We start from the raw sequence: 20382 nt of genomic DNA, 5'->3' as shown, positions 1-20382 counted from the left end.
TCTGCAACCCAGGCTGGAGTGCAGTGGCCAGATCTCAGCTCACTGCAAGCTCCGCCTCCCAGGTTTTACGCCATTCTCCCGGCTCAGCCTCCCGAGTAGCTGGGACTACAGGCGCCCGCCATGTCGCCCGGCTAGTTTTTTTTTTTTTTTTTTTTTTTTTGTAATTTTTAGTAGAGACGGAGTTTCACTGTGTTAGCCAGGATGGTCTCGATCTCCTGACCTTGTGATCCGCCCGCCTCGGCCTCCCAAAGTGCTGGGATTACAGGCTTGAGCCACCGCGCCCGGCCTTTTACAAAATTTTTATAACATATATGCCAATCAGATAACTTTTATTGCACAAAGAAATGACTGTTAAGTTCCTGGATATTTTCAAGAAATGTATGGAGAAGTTCTGGGATAAATGCAATGAGGTAGCTCTAGGAGTAAAGAAACGTGGGGAAGAAGTCTGTCAGGTACTTTCTAACTTGGCGAACTAGGCTAATGCCCAGGAATTGGGGCAAATTAACTAAAATGTGTTAAATGGCCCCATGCTTACTCATTGTGTATTACATTTTTTTTATTTCAACAATGTTCCTTTGTTACTTCTATTCTGCCAGCTAACATTTTTGCATGTCACAACATGGACCAATCATCAGTCAACATTTTTACACACTAGCAGTTTTCAGGAAAGCATATGGTCTTACTTAAGCTGATGACTTCTTATTTTTCACAATAGAGTAACAAACATAATTAATTGGTTAAGTCATTTCCCCTGTTTATGAGCTATACAACATGCCAGATGTAAATAGCCACATGCACATGCAGCACTTAAAATATTTGCAATTAACAGGCTGTGATATTTTATAAGCTTATTGACCACTATCCAATTAAAAAAATTAATGTTTTTGACTCCCTAGAGAAAATGAATATTTTCACATAATTATGTATAATCTGGAAAATATATTCACTTCCCATGGAATTATTAATAAATTAATTCCAATGGAGAAATTCTCATAAAAATCATATTTAATATTTGATGATTCTAATGAGGGTCTCTCAGCTTAAATACTGATTGTCTGAAGACCAACTTTCACAGACACAAACCATATAAACACATAGAAAAAAGGATTTACTTTTAGTTTGAGAATTAGGAAAAAAGAGGCATAAATTAGTACATGTCTAATACTTCCAATGATTCTTGTTAGAAAATAAGTGAAGCAAGGAAGATTTATTCAATATTAGAACTGGGAAGACATAAAATTGCTCTAGGGCCAGCCTCTTGCAGTTTTCTCTCCAGCAATGCCTGAAATGGTGTATATAAAGTGCTCCCTGAAGCAACAACACACTAGGCATAATGTTTCTATTAGCCTATGGTTGAGTAATCAAGTCAACAAGGAAAATTTTCAAGTGAACTCTTCATAGCCTTACATTTTATACCCTCTTACATAGTCAAATATATTTATCATTAATTTTTTTCCAAAAAGAGATTAATAAATTCAACTTTTCACACTCGTGTTCTAACTTCATCTAGAGGTATCTAGAATTTATTTTATAATTTTCTGTTTTTCAACTTCTATTTTCCATTTAAAACTGCTTATCACTCCAAAGGTTTCATATCTATCTGTTTGCAACTCACTAGTTTCAGAAATGTCACACTGGTGTTCTCTTAAATACATCTTTGCTCACCAGCATTTGTTAGCAAACTATAAAGGTATGAATTAGACAGGCCGATTGTGAAGGGTGACAAATTTACCAGCATTAACTACATATCTGTAACCATGCATTGCTGGTGTATGCACGTTGGTCAATGAATATGGGTTTGTTTGTCTCAATCTGTATTCAGTTAATGTGGACTGGGCCAAGTTTACCAGGGCTCTGGCATTCGGATTGGCTCTCTTGTCCAAAAGGAGTTTGGTTACGCGGTAGTGGCCACAGTGCGCAGCAACATGGAGGGCTGTCAGGTAGTCTAGGGTGACATCATCAACAGGCGCCTTGTGCTGTAACAGGTGCTTCACACATTCTACGTGGTCTCCCTGGGCAGCCATGTGTAGTGGAGACAGCCCGTTCTGCACATTAAGAGAAAACAAAATAATGTCAGTTTTTTTTTCATTATTTTCAGGTTCCAAAATACAGCAAAGTTGATGCTTATTTCTAACACAGTTAGTGGCAGGGGAAAAAATAATTTCCATTTGACATCAGAATATACAGCAGACTATATTTGGTAGAGATGGGCACTAAGAGAACATTTAATTTCATAATTGTACTACCATAGACAAAAATGCAAATTAGTATGTCTGTCATGAATAGTATGTGTGGCAATTTAGTGGCAATTTAGCCTGATTTTACAATTATTAGGGCAATATTAAATACAGAAAAATAAATAATAGCTAATGCTTAAGTTATTGATATCCAACTCCATGCATAGCAGTCTGCATTCATTTAATCTCTCTGCCTGCATTTCTTATAAATACAGAGGGAAGTGGGTGAATGAGAAGCAAGTTCATTTACAAGAGGTCAGGGAGGTATGGAAACTTTGATCATCTTTTAGATCCATGTTGCTCTGAAATTTTACGATCCCTTTTTCCTATAGTATCAGGAGACTTGAATTGGACTTGGAGAAAACAGGCTGGTAAGAGCTAGAAGAGTGTGAGACAAATGTGGGCCATGTGCCAATGACCTCACAACTTTTACATTTGAGGGTAATCTAAATTTGTCATCATTAATATGGACCAAAATAGCTTTAGTCTTAATTCTAGAATAACGTCAACAGCAGGAACACAAGAAAGCAGTGTAAAGCACTGTTCATCAGACTCGGTAAGATTCTCATTTTTTTAAAGCTAAATAAATAAACTTTCAGGAAACAGTATGTAAACTTAGGAAAAAAACTAAATTTTAAAAAACAATTTGCCTATTAAAGAGATGGGACTATTGTCTTTTCTTAATAACCAATGCAAATATGACCACTAGAAAAAGGATTGTTGGCCACGTATTCAGTTTGTCAGTAATTACATTCAACAAAGCAGAAATTGTATCTGGATAAGTTACCAGAAAAGGCCCCCCGCCCAATATTCTCAACAAGGAAGGTGATTTCAACAGTGAGGGACAAAAAAAAAAAAAAAAAAAAAAATACATTAATTCTTAATTGTGGTAAAGTATATGTGACTTACAAATTATTCATATATTTTGAAATAATCTCCATTCATAATTATGCTTTCATACTTAGAAATTCATTAAATAAGTTTAGAAAAGGAGGAACAGGCTGATGAGAAGCCATTTATGCATTGAGGGGAAGATAATTGTCAAGGACAAAGTGTAGAAGAAATTCAAGCCTTGATGACGTTTGGACTAGATTGTTGCATGTTTTTTTGAAAAATTGCCATTCATTGATGCTATTTTACCTATTTGATAGTTATTTATATGGAAAATAAAATATTTATAATCTAATCTTTTGTTCATTTTACACATATTTATTTAGCACCTACTCAAGCCCTGTTCAAGTACTGTGGATACAGCAGGGAACACAACAGACAGGAAACCCCTGTCTTCAACGAGGTTACATTCTAGTGTGGAAGCCGACATACAATTTCAAAATAATAAGAATTAAAGTATATAGTATCTTGGATGGCCATCAATGGAAAGGAGAAAACAAAAACACAGAATGGCCTAGGGAGTTTGTGTACATGAGTGCAATTTTGTTAGGATGTCCAGAAATGGCCTCACTGAGAAGGTGAGTTTTGACATGAAGGAAGTAAGAGAGCTAGTTTTGTTGACTTGGAGGAAAAACACTTGAGACCAAGAAAAGGCAACTGCAAACATACTGTGTTGGGATCATAACTGGCATGATTGATATCAATAATCAGTAAGGAGAAGAATGTGGTTTAAGGCGAGTGAATGAGGAGGATAGATAAGGGGAGGAATTCAAAGAGGTGAGAGATTTTTACTCAGAGAGACATGGGGTGCTGTTGGAAGGTTTAGGGCAACAGGATTACTCTTGCTGCTGTGCTAAGAATAGACTACATGGACAAAACGCAAAAGAAGGGAAGTCAATTAGGAACCTCTTACAGTCCTCCAGGTAGGGTTGATGGTGACCTGGAACAGAATGGTGGTAATGAGATTGCTGGCAAGCTGCTGACTTAGTGATACATTTTGAAGGAAGAGGTGACAGTGTTTGGTGACAGAATGTGGAAAATGAGAAAAAGAAGAGTCCAACATGGCATGAGTTATTTGGCCTGAGACCTGAGAAACTAAAAAAATGAGATGGCCATTTATTGAGATAAGAAAGCTAACAGGAAGATTAGGTTGAGGGGTGGGTATTATATCCAGTGCTTGATTTTGAGCTTACTAAATTTGAGATGCCCAGGAGACATCCAAGAGGCAATGTGAGCTGACATCTACATATGGAATTCTGAAGATACACACTCATGGCACCAGCATACAGGTACTATTTAAAGATAGAACTGCATTAGATTTCATAGTAAGTGAGTGCCAATAGACAAAAGATACAAAGACTGAGCTCTGGAAGTTCTAACGTTCAGAAACCTGAGAGATGAGGAGGAACTAGTAAAGGAGACTGAAAAGTGGCAGCTAGGAAAACAGAAGGAAAGTCAGAAGAATGTAATGTCCCAGAAGGCATTGCAAATAAAGAAAGTGCTTTGAGAAGACAGGACCAAGCAATCACACCAGCTGATAGTAACAGGAGAGAATGTAGACTACATGGGTTCCAAGTCATGTCACTGGATAGATATGGAGGTGAGAGTGTTTGGAAATTCTCTTCCAATTGCTTCAATTCTCTCAGTGTTGTGGGAAATGAAGACAAGGAAAGAAATCTAAGAAGTCTGAAGAAAATATAGAATGGTCAGATAGCAGGGATTGACAATGAATAGACTTAAAAAACAGAGCATGATTGTCAGGCAGCATTACCAGCGCACTTGAGGTTAGTAATCATGAATGTAAAGTGAGCACAGTTAGTGTGGCTGGGCGTCTCCTGTAGCCACATTTGGTTGCATGAATATGAGTTGAATTTAATTGAGTGAAATGTAGGTAGTATGAATATATAAGAGCGTAGCATAAACGACTATGAAATTTGTGCCTGGCAGAGGTAAGGGCATGATGTGAATGAGGAAGAGTGAAACTGCGACTGAAAGTCCCAGCAGAATAAAAGAATTTTGGAATTGGGGTTCTGAAGAGAGTGAGCTGAAACACAGGAGGGGCTGGCAAGAGGGAAGTTAGACACAGAAATTGTAGAAGGTTTACAGTTACCAAACTGAGAGGCCAACTTAAAGAATTATCTACTGCTCTAATCAAAATCATTAAAGTCACCAAGAATAAGAAGGGGTTGTGGTGAGGAGTCACAGTTTGCTGAGAGCTAGAATTGATAAGGAATGAGTGGGGTGACACTTAGATAGTTGCTTCAGAAGAAAGAATGGATGATTTAAACCTAGGAGTTTTTATGGAAGGTAATATGGTTTGGCTGTGTCCCCACCCAAATGTCATCTTGAATTGTAGCTCCCATAATTCCTTTGTGTTGTGACAGGGACCCAGTGGGAGACAACTGAATCATGGGGGCAGTTTCCTCCATACTATTCTCGTGGTAGTGAATAAGTCTCACAAGATCTGATGGTTTTATAAGGGGAAAGCCCTTTCGCTTGGTTCTCATTTTCTTCTCTTTGTCTGCCACCATGTGAGATGTGCCTTTCACCTTCCACCATGGTTGTGAAGCCTCCCAGCCTCATGATTGTGAGTTCCTCCCCAGGTGGAATTGTGAGTCCATTAAACTTCTTTGTAAATTGCCTAGTCTCAAGTATGTCTTTATCAGTAGCGTGAAACGGACTAATACAGAAGGGGAAGAAGAATAGTCTAGCATTAGGCACCTATGCCATTCCCAGGAGAGCAGTATCCCCTCACTGTAACCTGATTAATTCATCTTCTCTGTGTTTCTTACCCTATACATATCTCTATTTTTTTATAATTATCTTTTTTTTTCTATCATGCCCACTAAATTCTGAGCTTCCTGCAGCTATAGATTGTGTATTATTCATCTTGATGGTGCCTTAGTGACTAGAACACTTGCCTGGCAAATTGTATCTACTCAGTATTATATAATACTTGGATGCATAAATACATGAATATAATTGTACACTCAGAGACACTTTATGCAAGATCCTTACATCTGAATGATACTTGATTTTACGGGAAGGACATTAAAAAAATTCCATCTAGGTAACCCACCATCTTCATCAGTGATATGACAATTACAAGCAAACTCTGCAGATAAGATTATTTTATGGTTTGTAAAGCTTATCTGCCTATTTTCAACTTGATATTGGTTTTTGTATTGGTTGTAACATGATTGGTCTGAAATTTTGTTATTTCCATTTAAATTTCAATGTTTCTTTAACAAAACTTTCCATAATTATCTCTGCATCACCCAGCCCAAATTGCTGCATTTTAAAGACAGATCTATACAACACTCACAGTATAGGTGTGAGAATAAAAATAATGCAGATAATTATTTCTCTTCTTCATATATTACTGATTTGAAGCCACTCTTTTATGGCATGTAGGCACATCTTTACAAACTGAGTTCATTCTACACATGTCTTAAACATATGGGCTAGTTTTGTTTCAAATGATTTCAATTATATATAAATTGAAAAATATTTGTTTGTGTCAATTGCCTTAGTTTCTTCAGCTTACTCTAGTAATAGCATTAGTTGATACCAACTCTGTGGTGGGGGGGGTATGAGGTGGAATGGAATAGGGAGAAAATATAAGAAGTGCCCTTTGTCTAAATTTGTGTCGTATTTAAGGATCCAAGGTTGCTGCATATCACATTAATCAGTTCTGCATGAGTATCTTCAATTCGTGTCTCAAAATATTTTCTGATAACCCAATGTAGGCTTGGATAACAGAGAACTATACAATAATAAAATTATTTAAAATACATTTGATATTGAAAAATCTTCAGCAAACCAACTCACAGTGTGGCATTCACCTATATGGAAAAGTGCTTCTCCCACATATGAGCATATTGATAAAATGAGAGTAAAAAGTGCTAGATGCAGTATGTCATAAAGAAAATATGCTTGTTTAATAGTTCTTTGTAGGTGGCCTATTGCAACTTGTGCTTTCCAAATCACCTCTACCAATCTTCAACATAATCAACCAATACCACTGTTGAGTAATTATTTTTTATTAGTATTGCCTAAGAGATAAAGAATGGATGAGCGAAAAGATTCATCTTGTGTTGCTAATTGTGCTGCTTTAAAAGATAATTTTATATATATTTCACAGTCATCTTAGAGGATTATAAAAATCTAGACTCAGAATCTAAGAGATATTCTCATTTATATTTAAAATACAGATGTATTCAGAATTCCATCTGCAGTAAGAATAACAGATAAAAATATAGAAAAAAACTTGAAGGTACACATTCAATACATCGTAATGCATATATTGTTTATTTTAATATTTTTAAGTGGTTTGATACATGTTCCTATTCCTAGCATACAATTATTAAAGAACTAGAAAATGCTTGGCTGATGCTTTGATTTAAAAATGAATAGAGATAATATATCAAGTGACTTAAAGATTCCTTAGGATCCCATCTTACTCATAATGACTCACCTTAGTCCTTGCCAGCAAGGGAGCACCCCGTTCCAACAGAAGTTCCACCACTTGGTCATGCCCACTTCGTGCAGCACAATGAAGTGGTGTCAACCCATCCTGCCAAAAGAATTGAAGAATTAGGCCCAAGTTCACTTTAAAAAAACATCCAAATTTCATCTATTGCAACCATAAAGAGGGAGTTCCTAAACTCAATCCTGATCACTCAATAAATCTGTAATAGAACTGCAATTTGTTAAATGACCAGAAAGATGAGTGACAGAGAAAACAAGTCAGAAAGACATCTTGACAGTGAACAAGAAAGAGAAAGGAAAAGACAAACAAAACAGAGACAGGGAGAAAGCAAGAGAGATCCCCTGTGTGGATGGAGGGTCAATGGAATGAAATTGGCTTCTGGTCATGTGTTTGCGTAATCAAGAAGATGGAAAAGCAGAGTATGTGGCATTTGTTGAACTTTAAAACCCTACTCACTGGAACCAAAAACAGGGATTATATTAGGTTATACTGTTTTCATGTTGTTTGTTCTAATATGCTTTTACCTAAAAATTTTTCTTAGTGTAATTTTTTCATATATGTTCTCCTTTGAATTGTCATCACTTACATAAGTTCTCCTAAAACGCTCCCTAATGCTTGTAAAAGTGAAGGGTCATTTTTTAGATGATTTTAAAGATTTTCACACATATATTTCAACATTTTGGAAATCACATAATTGCTTCCCAAAGATGAACTTTATTATTAATAAATAGAACTCTAACTTAATCAAATAAAATATGGCAGAACTGTATGCTATCTTATTTATAAAACTTTCTGATCTTAACACTTCTGGGATAGCCTCTGATGCCTTCTGTCTTTTATATTTTATTTCTCTTTAGGGTGGCATGGCCAAAAAGCAGAGCAGGTGGGAAATGTGAGGCAAAATGTAATTAACGGTGGGCAAGAAGCGAGAGAGAAAATGAAATACTGAGTACGTAAATTTACTGGTGATTTGAGGCTGAAGGAAAAAGAAAAAAAAGATTGTCCCAAGGACAGAAGTGGAAAAGGTGGGTAGATCATAGAGAATGGATGATGAGCAGTTAAGAGGATTTCAGCAGTTTCTGATTTATCCAGAACTCGAATGGCCTCTTGTTTGTGTCTCTACTTTCAGGACTATCTCTCCAGGTTATGCTTTACTCCAAATAAAAACAATTCCTCTGAATTGCAGCATTCTTTCTGACTCAACGCTGGGATTTCTGTGCAAGATGTCTTCTGTTTGTCCCTCCAGACCCATGCTCTACCCTTCTCTGCTCTGCTCTGTGTCCCAACACACTGTCCGTTCTAGGGGGCATCAGTGAGCTGTCTTGTCCTCTGGCTTCCAACTGGGTTTGACCAATGCAACAAGACATGAAAGGGACTTCGAGAGACCTCCCAAATTCGGCTGTGTGTCTTTACCAAAGTTGACCTCCCTGCCAAAGCAGCCTTTCCACACAATTCTCTCCTTTGAAGTTCTGGGGGCCTCCTGTACTTCTCACTTTTTAGGTCTAGCATTGGTATTGAGTACCGCTGTTACTAGCCCCTGGGATTCTACACTGTCCCTTGTCCCTTTCCTACAGACTACACAATATTATAAATAGACCCTTCAATAATCTCTAATCAAATGATCAAATTTGGGCCTCTGTTTATGGCTAGGATCTTGACTGATAAAGATTCTTTGCTTTGTGAAATCCGTTTAGCTAGTATGAAGATATTGAATAACCAAAATGGATTTTGCAGTTTTGGGTACCTAAGAATTAGCATGAAAAGACTGCCTTCTCAGAAAAAATTTTAAAAAGTATTTAACTACTGTAGGTGAAATGCTACATTATTTTAAAATTTGCCAGATAGGAGCCTAAAAGAGTTGTTCGGGCAAAGTGATGACAATGATTACACTTTTGTATCCTGATAAAAGCACTCTGTAGTGGAATACAGAGCATTAGTTGCTACATAACTTACCTAGCAATTAGATAGAGCATAGTTTCTCAAATGTATTCTTGGTGAGGGCTTTGTGGAGACCTAGGGTTTGAGAAATCCCACATGGTGAATAGAGGCATCATATGTAACAGTTCAGTGTGTGGACTTCGGAACTGTGGAACCCTGCAGTGAATCTCAAATTGGCCACCATGGGTGAATCTCTCTAAGGCTCAACTTCCTGATACATAGAGTGGAGATGATGTTTCTCACCCTATTTAACTTGCAAGCCTTGTTTCAAAGATGAAGGAGGGAATGCCACCTTACATCTTTTTTAGAAAAGGCAGCATATTGCTTTCTGCAAATTACATGAAATAGTATTTGTGTAATCATGTTGAAACCTCCCAAATACTCTCAGAGTAACAATAGGAGCTTTATGGAGCACATTTAATATACCCACAAGAACATCAAGGAAAAATAAGGATTAAATTAGTTCTAAATCCTACATTTAATGATGCAAGGTGTCTGTCCGTATAAGATGTGTGAATAATGACATCAAATTCAAGTTACCCAACAGGCTCAATTTGATTAGATATTGAATATTTTCTACAAAGCACATTATCAAGTTAATGCCCTAAAAAAATTATTTTCAAGCTTTTGTATTCTAAAACCCTTTTACTTAAATTCTTAACTTTGTAGTTGCAGGTTATGGGTTTTTCCCCCTTCCAGAGACCCCTTGTGTTTTCTCTGTTTTTTTTTTTTTTTTTTCTCTAGAATCAATTCTTCACACTGATGTACTATCCACCATGATGTGGATAATTTTGATAAAGGTAGATCAATCAACACTGGAGGGATGCCACTTATGTAGTTTCTTTATCTTTTCATAATTCCCCCCCTTTCTTCTTAGGTCATTCTTTCAACAATGTATCCTGAAGTTTGTGTATTCACGTGGGTAGGCTCTGCTGATTACCAAGCTGTGTGTCCCAGGTCAAGTTACATAATTCTGCTGAAACGCATTTTTCCCTTTGGTAGTCTCATTTCTCAAATGAAGACCTCCATATATTCTCAACAATAAAATAATTCACACTTTATAAGTTGTTAGGAAGAAAAAATAAGATGATATTTGTAGAGTACTTAGCAGGGTGCCTAGAACAACACATGCATATGACAATTGACAACCATTTTTATTATTGCTTTAATTATTACACCTAATAACAAGTAAGAAGGGTGTTTCCTTTTCCCTATGTATTTTTTGTTCACCATCCTTCAATGTTTTTGTACACTTTTTATTGTTTGCATTGAAATATTTTTTTAATATTTTAAACATAATCCCTATATGGGGTATCACTACATTTAAATGATAAAGAAGCTTAAAAACAACAAAAAAAGAATAATGCCTTAATAAAGCTTAAATTTATAATTTCATTTTAACTAGCTATCAAATTTATGTTTCCACATTGAAATGAGGTCTTTCAGATACCAGTAAAAGGCCCTGGTGCAAATGTCTTAGAGTTTCACATTAGATAGTAGTCAATGATGAGAATGCCAACAAGATGGAAAATGTCTCAATGATTGCCAAAATGGTGGTGAGAGCCAAGAAGTAACTGTGGGTAATATTTGTTTTTTAATTATCTAAAAGCCTCTATAGATCTTGCTATTCTCTAGATAATAAAAATCTTATGAATGAGAAAAATAATGAGAAGACCAAGGTAAGATCCTTGACAGAATATACTAAATTCAGAATATTTGTGGTTAATTTAAATGCTGGGGGAAATTGAGATGTCAATGACAAAAAAAAAAAAAGAAAACATAATACTTTAAAAACATTCCAGCCGGGCGCGGTGGCTCACGCCTGTAATCCCAGCCCTTTGGGAGGCCGAGGCAGGTGGATCACCTAAGGTCAGGAGTTTGAGACCAGCCTGACCAACATGGAGAAATCCTGTCTCTATTAAAAATACAAAATTAACCAGGCAAATGCCTGTAATCCCAGCTACTCGGGAGGCTGAGGTAGGATAATTGCTTAAACCAGGGAGGCCGGGGTTGTGGTGGGCTGAGATTGCACCATTGCATTCCAGCCTGGGCAACAAGAGAGAAAACTCCGTCTCAAAAAAAAAAAAAAAAAAATTCGTATATAGAAGTTTTCTTATATTCTCTAAAAATATAGTCAAAACCAAATTAAACATTGATATAGTTTATCAATGCTTTGATTTAGGCGTCACCACCTCTCATCTTGAATTCTATTTCCCATAATCCCTATGTGTCATGGGAGGGACCCAGTGGGAGGTAATTGAATAATAGGGTGGTTACCCTCATGCTATTCTTGTGACAGTGAGTTAGTTCTCATCAGAGCTGATGGTTTTATAAGGGGCTGCCCCCTTCACTGGGCACTTATTTCTCTCTCCTGCCACCATGTGAAGAAGGATGTGTTTGTTTCAGCTTCCACCATGATTGTAAGTTTCTTGAGGCCTCCCCAGTCCTGCAGAACTGTGAGTCAATTAAATTTCTTTCCTTTATAAATTACCCAGTCTCAGGCAGTTCTTCATAGCAGCATGAGAACTAACTAATACAAACATTTTTTCCATTTTTAAATACTTTTCAAAAGGCAAAAGAAAAAGCAAAACATATTCATTTATTTTGGTAATCAAATATTATAGTTCCAGAATTGGCCTCCCAATTTCAGCACACAGTCCTTGATTTCAGTATTTACCTCCTACTTGATTTTGCCTCTGGTAAGAGGGATATAGGTCTGTTAGCTGTAGCCAGAATGAAAAGAACCCAGCAATGCTTTTAAAATCCTCCTACTTACAGATGGAGAAGTATTTCAACCTATGGGGGGAAAGTTTAGTGCTAAAAAAGTTCAGTGCAACCCTATTCACAATAGCAAAAACTAGGAACCAAGCCAAATGCCCAGCAATGATAGACTAGATAAAGAAAATGTGGCACATATACACCATGGAATACTATGCAGCCATAAAAAAAGGATGAGTTCATATCCTTTGCAGGGACATGGATGAAGCTGGAAACCATCATTCCCAGCAAACTAACACAAGAACAGAAAACCAAACACTACATGTTCTCGATCATAAGTGGGAGTTGAACAATGAGAACACACGGACACAGGGAGGGGAACATTACACACTGGGGGCTGTTGGGGGATGGGGGTAGGAGAGGGATAGCATTAGGAGAAATACCTATTGTAGATGGTGGGTTGATGGGTGCAGCAAACTACCATGGCACATGAATACCTATGTAACAAACCTGTATGATCTGCATATGCACCCCAGAACCTAAAGTATAATAATAATAATAATAATAAAGTTCAGTGCAACCATTCAATATTGTAGTAGCTAATCCTGGGGTGTGCTGGAACCAGTTCATATGAAATAAGGAGAGCCACTTTTTGCACACCTCTTCCCAATTCTACATTTAGTGATACCATGTTGCTAGCTCTAAACTGACCACTGTAGAAGTATTCATACCATGGAAACTAGCAAAGGCAATGCTACAAATCAAGGTTTTTGTTTTGTTTTGTTTTGTTTTTTAAAGAACCTATTATTAAACTTTTTTTTGGGGAGGGGGTATGAGAGGAGATAATATTTATTTATTTATTTATTTTATTTTTATTTTTTATTTTTTATTATACTTTAAGTTCTAGGGTACATGTGCATAACGTGCAGGTTTGTTACATATGTATACTTGTGCCATGTTGGTGTGCTGCACCCAAAGACTGCTAACTTAATTCCTTGAACTGTTGGCTTGCATCTCTGTGAGTCTAGAAACCTACTCTGTCTTGTTAACTGTTGTATCTTCAGGGTTCCCAGGACCAAGTAAGAACTCAATAGTTATTTGTTTAAGGAATAAATGAATGGAATGTTTATACAATGTATACAATTGGAAAACCTATTTTATTCTTTTTAAATCCTTGAATGAAATTTAATTTATTTGCTATATCTAAGGGTTGCACTATGACAGAACTAGTATAAGAATCCATTTCTCGTCATTTCTTAGTACTATTTTTATGAAGATACACTACGTATTTGGAGTTAGAATTTTTAATTGTATACCCAAATATATGTAAGCCACACATATTAGAGTACTTTTATTAAGTAAATATTGTTGATTAATAAGAACAAAATCAACTATCTCAATAATGAGTGAATACTCCAAAAAGCATTAATAAAAGCAATGTGCATCCCTAAGACACTGGCCAAGATAAAAATTTTTTGCATTTCCAAAATGCTTTCTTTCCAGTGGTAATCTCATAAAGGCAGTATATAGGAAGAAATTATGTTAGTAAAGTATGCTTGTAATGTAATACATTGGTAATGTTAGGAATGATGTTAGTAATGTAGTAATGTGCAAAATCTCATTCCTTTAAATATAAAGAACAAATAATGTGCAAAAGCTCATTCCTTTAAATATAAAGAACAAGTAAGCAAACCATGCAACGTAATGCATACTGTTCCAAATTCTGTATACTCACAGTATGCTAAAGGAAAAAGGCATGCCTACTAAGCAAAAAGTAGAAACCATATAAAACTCTGATGCAAAGACACTGGACACCACAGCAAAGATTTGACAGAACGCAAACCTCTTTAGAACTCCTACGTGTTGTGATGTAGCCACTCTGAACCAAAAGCTTTAGAGAAGTGAGATTAAGAAAGCAAGGTTTCCTGAGGTCATCAAAAACCATAATTTATTGCCTGGGACTGGTTTAGATTCTGGAAGCTTACAGATGATGAAGTTTATTAAACAAAAGTATTTGCTGGCCCCTAGATTTGCAAGGAAACTAGATTTGATCCTTACTGCTGGTACTATGAAAACATGAAGTCTCAGCATTAAACAAAGTGAAGTTAAATACTATGAGACATATTCTATTTATCATCTTTCATAGGCTTTTTGCACCACATATTAACATAGATTTTTTCATACTACATATTAACATTTTTGTATTATAGGCACATTTGAAGTTTTGCCGAAGTCTATGATTAACAGATCTACTCCAGATAATAAATACTGAAATACTCCTTGCGTGTTTAAGCAAGTAACTACATATTATATAACGTCAGTAATATTATCAAATATTATGAAGAGCTAGGTAATTTACTTGCTTTTTCAAAAAAGGTAAATATAGCTAAGAGTTAATTCTCACACAACTTTATGAAGTAGGTGTGTTGTTATTAGCCTAAGTTCAGAGAAGGTAAGTAAACTGCCAGTATAATACAACTTATGAATAGTAAAAATAGGATTTGAAATCAGGCAGTTTGCCTTCATTCTGTACTTTTAACAACTGCACTCTACTGTCTATCTTGTTATCTATTTGGAGTGTATTGCAAACTTGAAATGATATTTTACCTAAGTTCAAAACAAATTAAGGATAGCACTTCTACCAAAATGATATAAATAAAGGTGTAGTATACTAACTGTATGCTTTTCTCCATAATAGCAAATCCCCTGCTCACGTCAGTGTAGCATAGCCGCTTAAGAAAACTGAATTAGGAATTGAATACTTAGAAGCCAAAGATTGTAAACATGTACTAAAATATTTTGTGTAAAAGCCACATTCTCAATCTCAATGTATGGTAATTAGTTAGGGTTCTTGATATTTATAACTACCCAAAAGAGAGTTGTGTAAGCCTAATCTTTGATCTTTGGTCCCAGAAAATCACTAAGCAAAAACTTGAAAACTATCTCATTGAGGGACCAACACTTTGCTTCTCTGGGCACTTATGAACAAATATTAATTTCACTTTATGGTATGAACCATAATTTACATTACAACATTCACTTTAAATGTTGTATGAGATTTAAATCAATTCCAATAAAGCAATTTCCTTGAAAACACATTGCCTATGTTAATGACCTGGTGTCTCGAGGTGCCTTCTATGAGGATTGAAAGACATAATAATGGTAGAAAATTGAAAGAACAGAGACACTCACCCTAGTTTTGGCATCGATCTGACCGCCTCGATCCAGTAAGAGTTTCACCATGTTTGTATTTCCCCTTTTGGAAGCCACATGCAGAGGAGTGATTCCATTCTATACCACAGAAAGACCAAACAAGAGTTATTGGGTATGACAGGGCATGATGGCGATGCCTTTGTGTTAAACGCCACAAAGGAGGCTGTGACCTATGTGGTAATTTGATCCACAATTTCTACTCTTTCTATGTCTTTGATTTTTAAGGAACAAAAATCACACAAACCACAAAACAATATAGTTAGAGAATGAAAAATGGAGTGAAACTGCATAACTAAGTTAGTCAATAACTACAAAATATGTATAGAATGTACACGTTACAGTCAAGAGACAAAGGGACCACTTTAGTGTAACAGGAACAAAAATTTAAAATCTACCTAAGATAGGGCCCTAGTGTAAAGTCTTTCTTTCTATAACATCCATGCACTTAAAGAGTCTGAAATCTTAAGTTTTATGATGCTTAAAAATAGAATACAAATATTTATATTAATATTCAATATAAAAATGATTCTTAAAAACATCTCCTTCAAGTTGGGCATGGTGGCTCATGCCTGTAATTCCAGCACTTTGGGAAGTTGAGGTGGGAGGATTCCTTGAAGCCAGGAGTTCAAGACCAGCCTGGGCTACATAGTAAGACCTCATCATCACAAAAAATTTTAAAAAATTAGCCAGGCATGGTAGTGTGTGCCTGTAGTCCTAGCTACTCAGGAGGCTGAGTCAGGAGGACTGCTTGAGTCCATGAGTTCAGGGCTTCAGTCAGCCATGATCATGCCCCTGCACTACACCCTGGGCAACAGAGCCAGACCCTGTCTCTAAACAGCAACAACAACAAACAAACATCTCCTTCAGAATAATTCAGTAAGAAAAACAGCTTGAAAATAACAGAACATAGTTTCACTGCAGATGACTTCTTAGTACAAGAACATTACACATACAAATTATATTTATTTATTTTATTGGCTATCACTCATCATCATTATGGCAAGGATATGTACCTGATTTTTTTTGTGTTGTTATTTTTGAATATTCATATTTTTATTCTGCATTAACTGTATATTAAGTATACTGATATATACCACTATTATGTAAGTGAATTCTTTCTAATAAAAGCATACCATGAAACATGTAACAATGTGACACCTTTCATGTATTTTAGTAAGACTTCATGGGAACAAATTCTCAATTCATTAAAAACAATTCCCTATCAAATTGTGTGCACCACAGTCATCATAAGACATTCTACTTATATATTTTATAGTTAACATTTTAATAGTTTATTTATTGACGTGACTTATCAGGATTCACGGCATGATTGTTAAATATAACTGTTCATTCTGGTCAGAATTAATGTCCTCTTTAACTATTGGAAATGATTTGTGCATGAATTTACAACATTCTTATTTTCTGCTTAAGCCAAGATGATTTCTTGTGGTTTAAAGAAAGAAAATGAAAAATCTAATATCTCCAGCACAGATCCAGGTAAGGAAAAAGAAATAAAATCTTTAAGACAGCCATTGGTGTTCCTTTTTACTTTCTTAAAGTACTTATTTACTGCTATCTAGAATGAGAAACTATTTTAATCCATACCCTGGCTGTGAAGTCCACAGCAGCTCCCCGGTTTAGAAGAAGAGTTGCCACGTTGACATTTCCATAATGTGCAGCTATGTGCAAAGGGGTAAAACCACTCTATGAAAGCAAAGATATGATAGTCAGTATAGCGCCTCACTTTTTATGTTGCAGCCATTGTATTAGTGAAGAAAGTCACATGGTAACGGTCTACCTAACATATAAGCAATAATAAATGCTTTAGTAAGATCTTAAATCTTAACGTTATAAGGTGGTACATAACTAAACATATAAAAAGGTAAATAAATATTCTACATTTTATTGGCATAATATTCATGGCATATTTTTAATTATCTTAAATATTTATTTATGAGATTTGTTGTTTATACAAAACATTGTTTCTTAAGTTGGTCTTGCATATTAAAGAAAACCAGAATATGATTAAACAACATAAAGTTTCAGCCATAGGATTAACATATCAATGAATTTGGTTAATGTCTTTTCAGAGAAGATTCAAAACCAGTGTTTTTGTTTTACTTTTGTTTTAAAAAAGCAGTATTGGTTGACATTATAATTTTGGAAGCATGAAAGTAGGTTGAAAAATTCTTACAAAGGATATAGAATTTGTTCCACATCATTTACACTGTCATGATATTCCTATACACTTTTACAACTGTGTAGCAAGATTATGTTGTTATCATGATGAAATAATTAAAAAACAAAAATTAAACAATATACTTGGCATCAATAGGAATATAAAAGGAAGAAGAAAGTTCAGCTTACTCCAATTTTGAATGTTAAACAAATTTTATCAATACAATAAAATGTAATTTAACCAACCAGGTTAAATCAACTCAATGGGCATTACAGAACTGTTTACTCTCAAAATGTGTAAAAAATAAGTCTGAAAATATCAAATGAAAAAAATATATTTCCTTTTCTTTCTTTTTCTGATGAAAATCTAGTTGGAAATTGTTGCCATTTTCGCAATAGAAGCATATTAACTCTTTTCTTATTAAAGTACACAAAGATCTGATAATTTTTCTTACTCTCCTTAAGTTTCACTACTTAACAAAAGATTATGGGAAAAATAGAAACTGTTATTTGCTATCACATTCTGCAGATTTTGGGTTACTTGGTATCGCTCTCTTTTAGTTGAAATGAATTGTTTACTGTATTGTTTTTAAGAATATTTTCAAAATTACAACCATTTTTTTTCTATTGAGTTGATACATAGGCTTTGGTGACTTTGTTTTAAAAACACCCTAATTAAGCATTCAGATACCTTAGGTAATGAAAATTTGTGCTATTACTGTAGCAACATTAGCTACAAATAATTTCTCACTTAGAGAGAAGACACAAAATAAGAACAGTAACTATTAATCGAAATCCCACATCTATGATCAAGATATTTTTATTTCGCATTTACATCATGCCAATATTCATGTCAAAATGGAGGGGGAAATCAGCCCTCAACCTGGCTGTTATTTGATAAAATGTCAAATTTTTATATTTTAGGAAATAATTGACTAAATTTGTTTCATTTTTATCTTGATATTTCCTGTCACTCGGACATATCCTGAGTGTGTGTCTATTACTGATGTTACAATTTAGTTTCAGAAAAACATACTGAGGCTGGCTGAATCATTTTCAAAGTATTTAAATATAGTAATATCATTTGCAAAAATAAACTAACTTATTGTCTGATATATCCTCACTGATCATTCATAATGATACCCAGGCTGTGAATCTTGGATCAGCACAAAACTGGTATCAGCCCTTCAGAGGAACTCTTCACTGATTAACATGGAAGCAGGAGGCAGAGTTCACATTTCTACAGGATTAGACAAAGGGATTTCTATTCGTTTTACTCTATTGTCTTCAAGGAAATATTTATAACTCAGTAAAAATTCACCCAAACTTCTGCTTTCACAATGTTTAGAGCCAATACAGATTTCAAAAATGTATCTTAAATATCATCAAAAAGCATCTAAGAAAGTAAAGGTATTGAAATTAGTTATTAAGGTATCAATTTGTATGGTTCTAGTTGTGAACAAGTTCCCCAAGCAGTTGGGCTTTCTGTTGTCTCTGACCTAGGTTCCATGCAAAGACAGGGAACAAAAAAAAAAACACAAATAATTCAAGTACACTCTGTGAGAATGCTCATAAGTCCACAACCTAGTCATCAAATGAGATGATAGTCTAAAGAATTCCCTCAGCAAAACAATAATGGACCTACATAAATAGTCACTTGTTTTTGAGTATAGGTTAATTTGTGTAATATACATCAACAATGTTTGTGTTAGTGTCTCTCTGTAGCAATGGCCAAGGAGAGACTACTAAATACAGACATATACAAACACACCATACTGAGAGGCTTCTGAACTTAATGTTCTTATTGATTGAAGTGACTTATTTTGGAACGTGGAAAATATACGATTCTATGACAAGTATTTTAAGACTTAGAAGAAAAAGCAATTGGTCTGCTCTTGATGTGTTCAATAATATCATTTATTACATAAAATGTGGTAAAGAAAAAGAGCATACAGAAAAAAAGGGCAACTGCAATTAGGTAAAAAGACAAAACACAGAGAAACCTCCCAAATTTTCACTTCCTAAAAACTCTAACCTGAGAATTCTCATTAAGGAAATAAAATCATCTCTCTTCTTGACAATAAGTTAACAGTAAAGCTCACTCATTAAAATATACGTTAAGAAAGAGTTTCATTTCATTCTCTACTCTAATAACCTATTTAAATAGTTTTACTGATAAAATAATGCTTCTATTATATGTTACATTAAATATCTTTGAATTATCAGTTTGCCTTCATTATGAGAAAGGTTTCCAAATTAATTTCCCATTAATGGAACTTGTAATCATTAGTATGAATTAGTGAGCATTTATTCTAATTGGGCAAAAACTAAAAATAAAGACAAGGTAAATTTTGGTATAACCACAATACTGTACCTCAGTTGTCCTATTCACCATCATCTGAAGCAGTGTTGTTTGGGAGAAAGAGGGAAGATATTACACAATGCAAAATTATGGAAACAGTCAATCTGCTCACTGCAATTGGGTATACTGTTCCAATATGCCAAAATGCATTCTACTGAAAGAAGACATCCCCAAGCACTACACAATACAGTTTTATATTTTAAATTCTATTATTGTGACTAAAAACAGAATAAGAAAGCAGATTTCTAAAAAGCTCAACCTCATCTTTTAAAGAAAATTATCTTGCATTTAATTTTTTTAGATGGTCCCCTTCTTTCTGAAATACCTCTGAAAGTCATTTATCTCTTTTTATG

The 20382-nt window shown here is 35.0% G+C and overlaps 1 protein-coding gene across 39 annotated transcripts in view; it reads right to left on the bottom strand.

The window, feature by feature from the left end:
• The window catches only part of ANK2 (ankyrin 2), a 583169-nt gene that overhangs the window by 128933 nt on the left and 433854 nt on the right, over window positions 1-20382 (bottom strand). For 33 of the 39 annotated variants that reach the window (XM_023219998.2, XM_023219984.2, XM_023219996.2 and 30 more), the window contains 5 exons: window positions 20042-20065; window positions 17095-17193; window positions 15469-15567; window positions 7606-7704; window positions 1848-2045 (listed from right to left, as the gene is read on the bottom strand). In XM_023219998.2, coding sequence (XP_023075766.1) covers window positions 1848-2045; window positions 7606-7704; window positions 15469-15567; window positions 17095-17193; window positions 20042-20065 — 519 coding nt within the window. The remainder of the gene's footprint in view (window positions 1-1847; window positions 2046-7605; window positions 7705-15468; window positions 15568-17094; window positions 17194-20041; window positions 20066-20382) is intronic. The other 6 variants (XM_023219993.2, XM_023220008.2, XM_023220015.2 and 3 more) reach the window with 1 other exon arrangement.

The sequence above is a fragment of the Piliocolobus tephrosceles genome, chromosome 3, assembly GCF_002776525.5.
Source record: "Piliocolobus tephrosceles isolate RC106 chromosome 3, ASM277652v3, whole genome shotgun sequence".
In the NCBI taxonomy this organism is placed as follows: domain Eukaryota; kingdom Metazoa; phylum Chordata; class Mammalia; order Primates; family Cercopithecidae; genus Piliocolobus; species Piliocolobus tephrosceles.
Note: the sequence above shows the minus strand (reverse complement) of the source record. Positions and strands in the feature narration are given on the sequence as shown.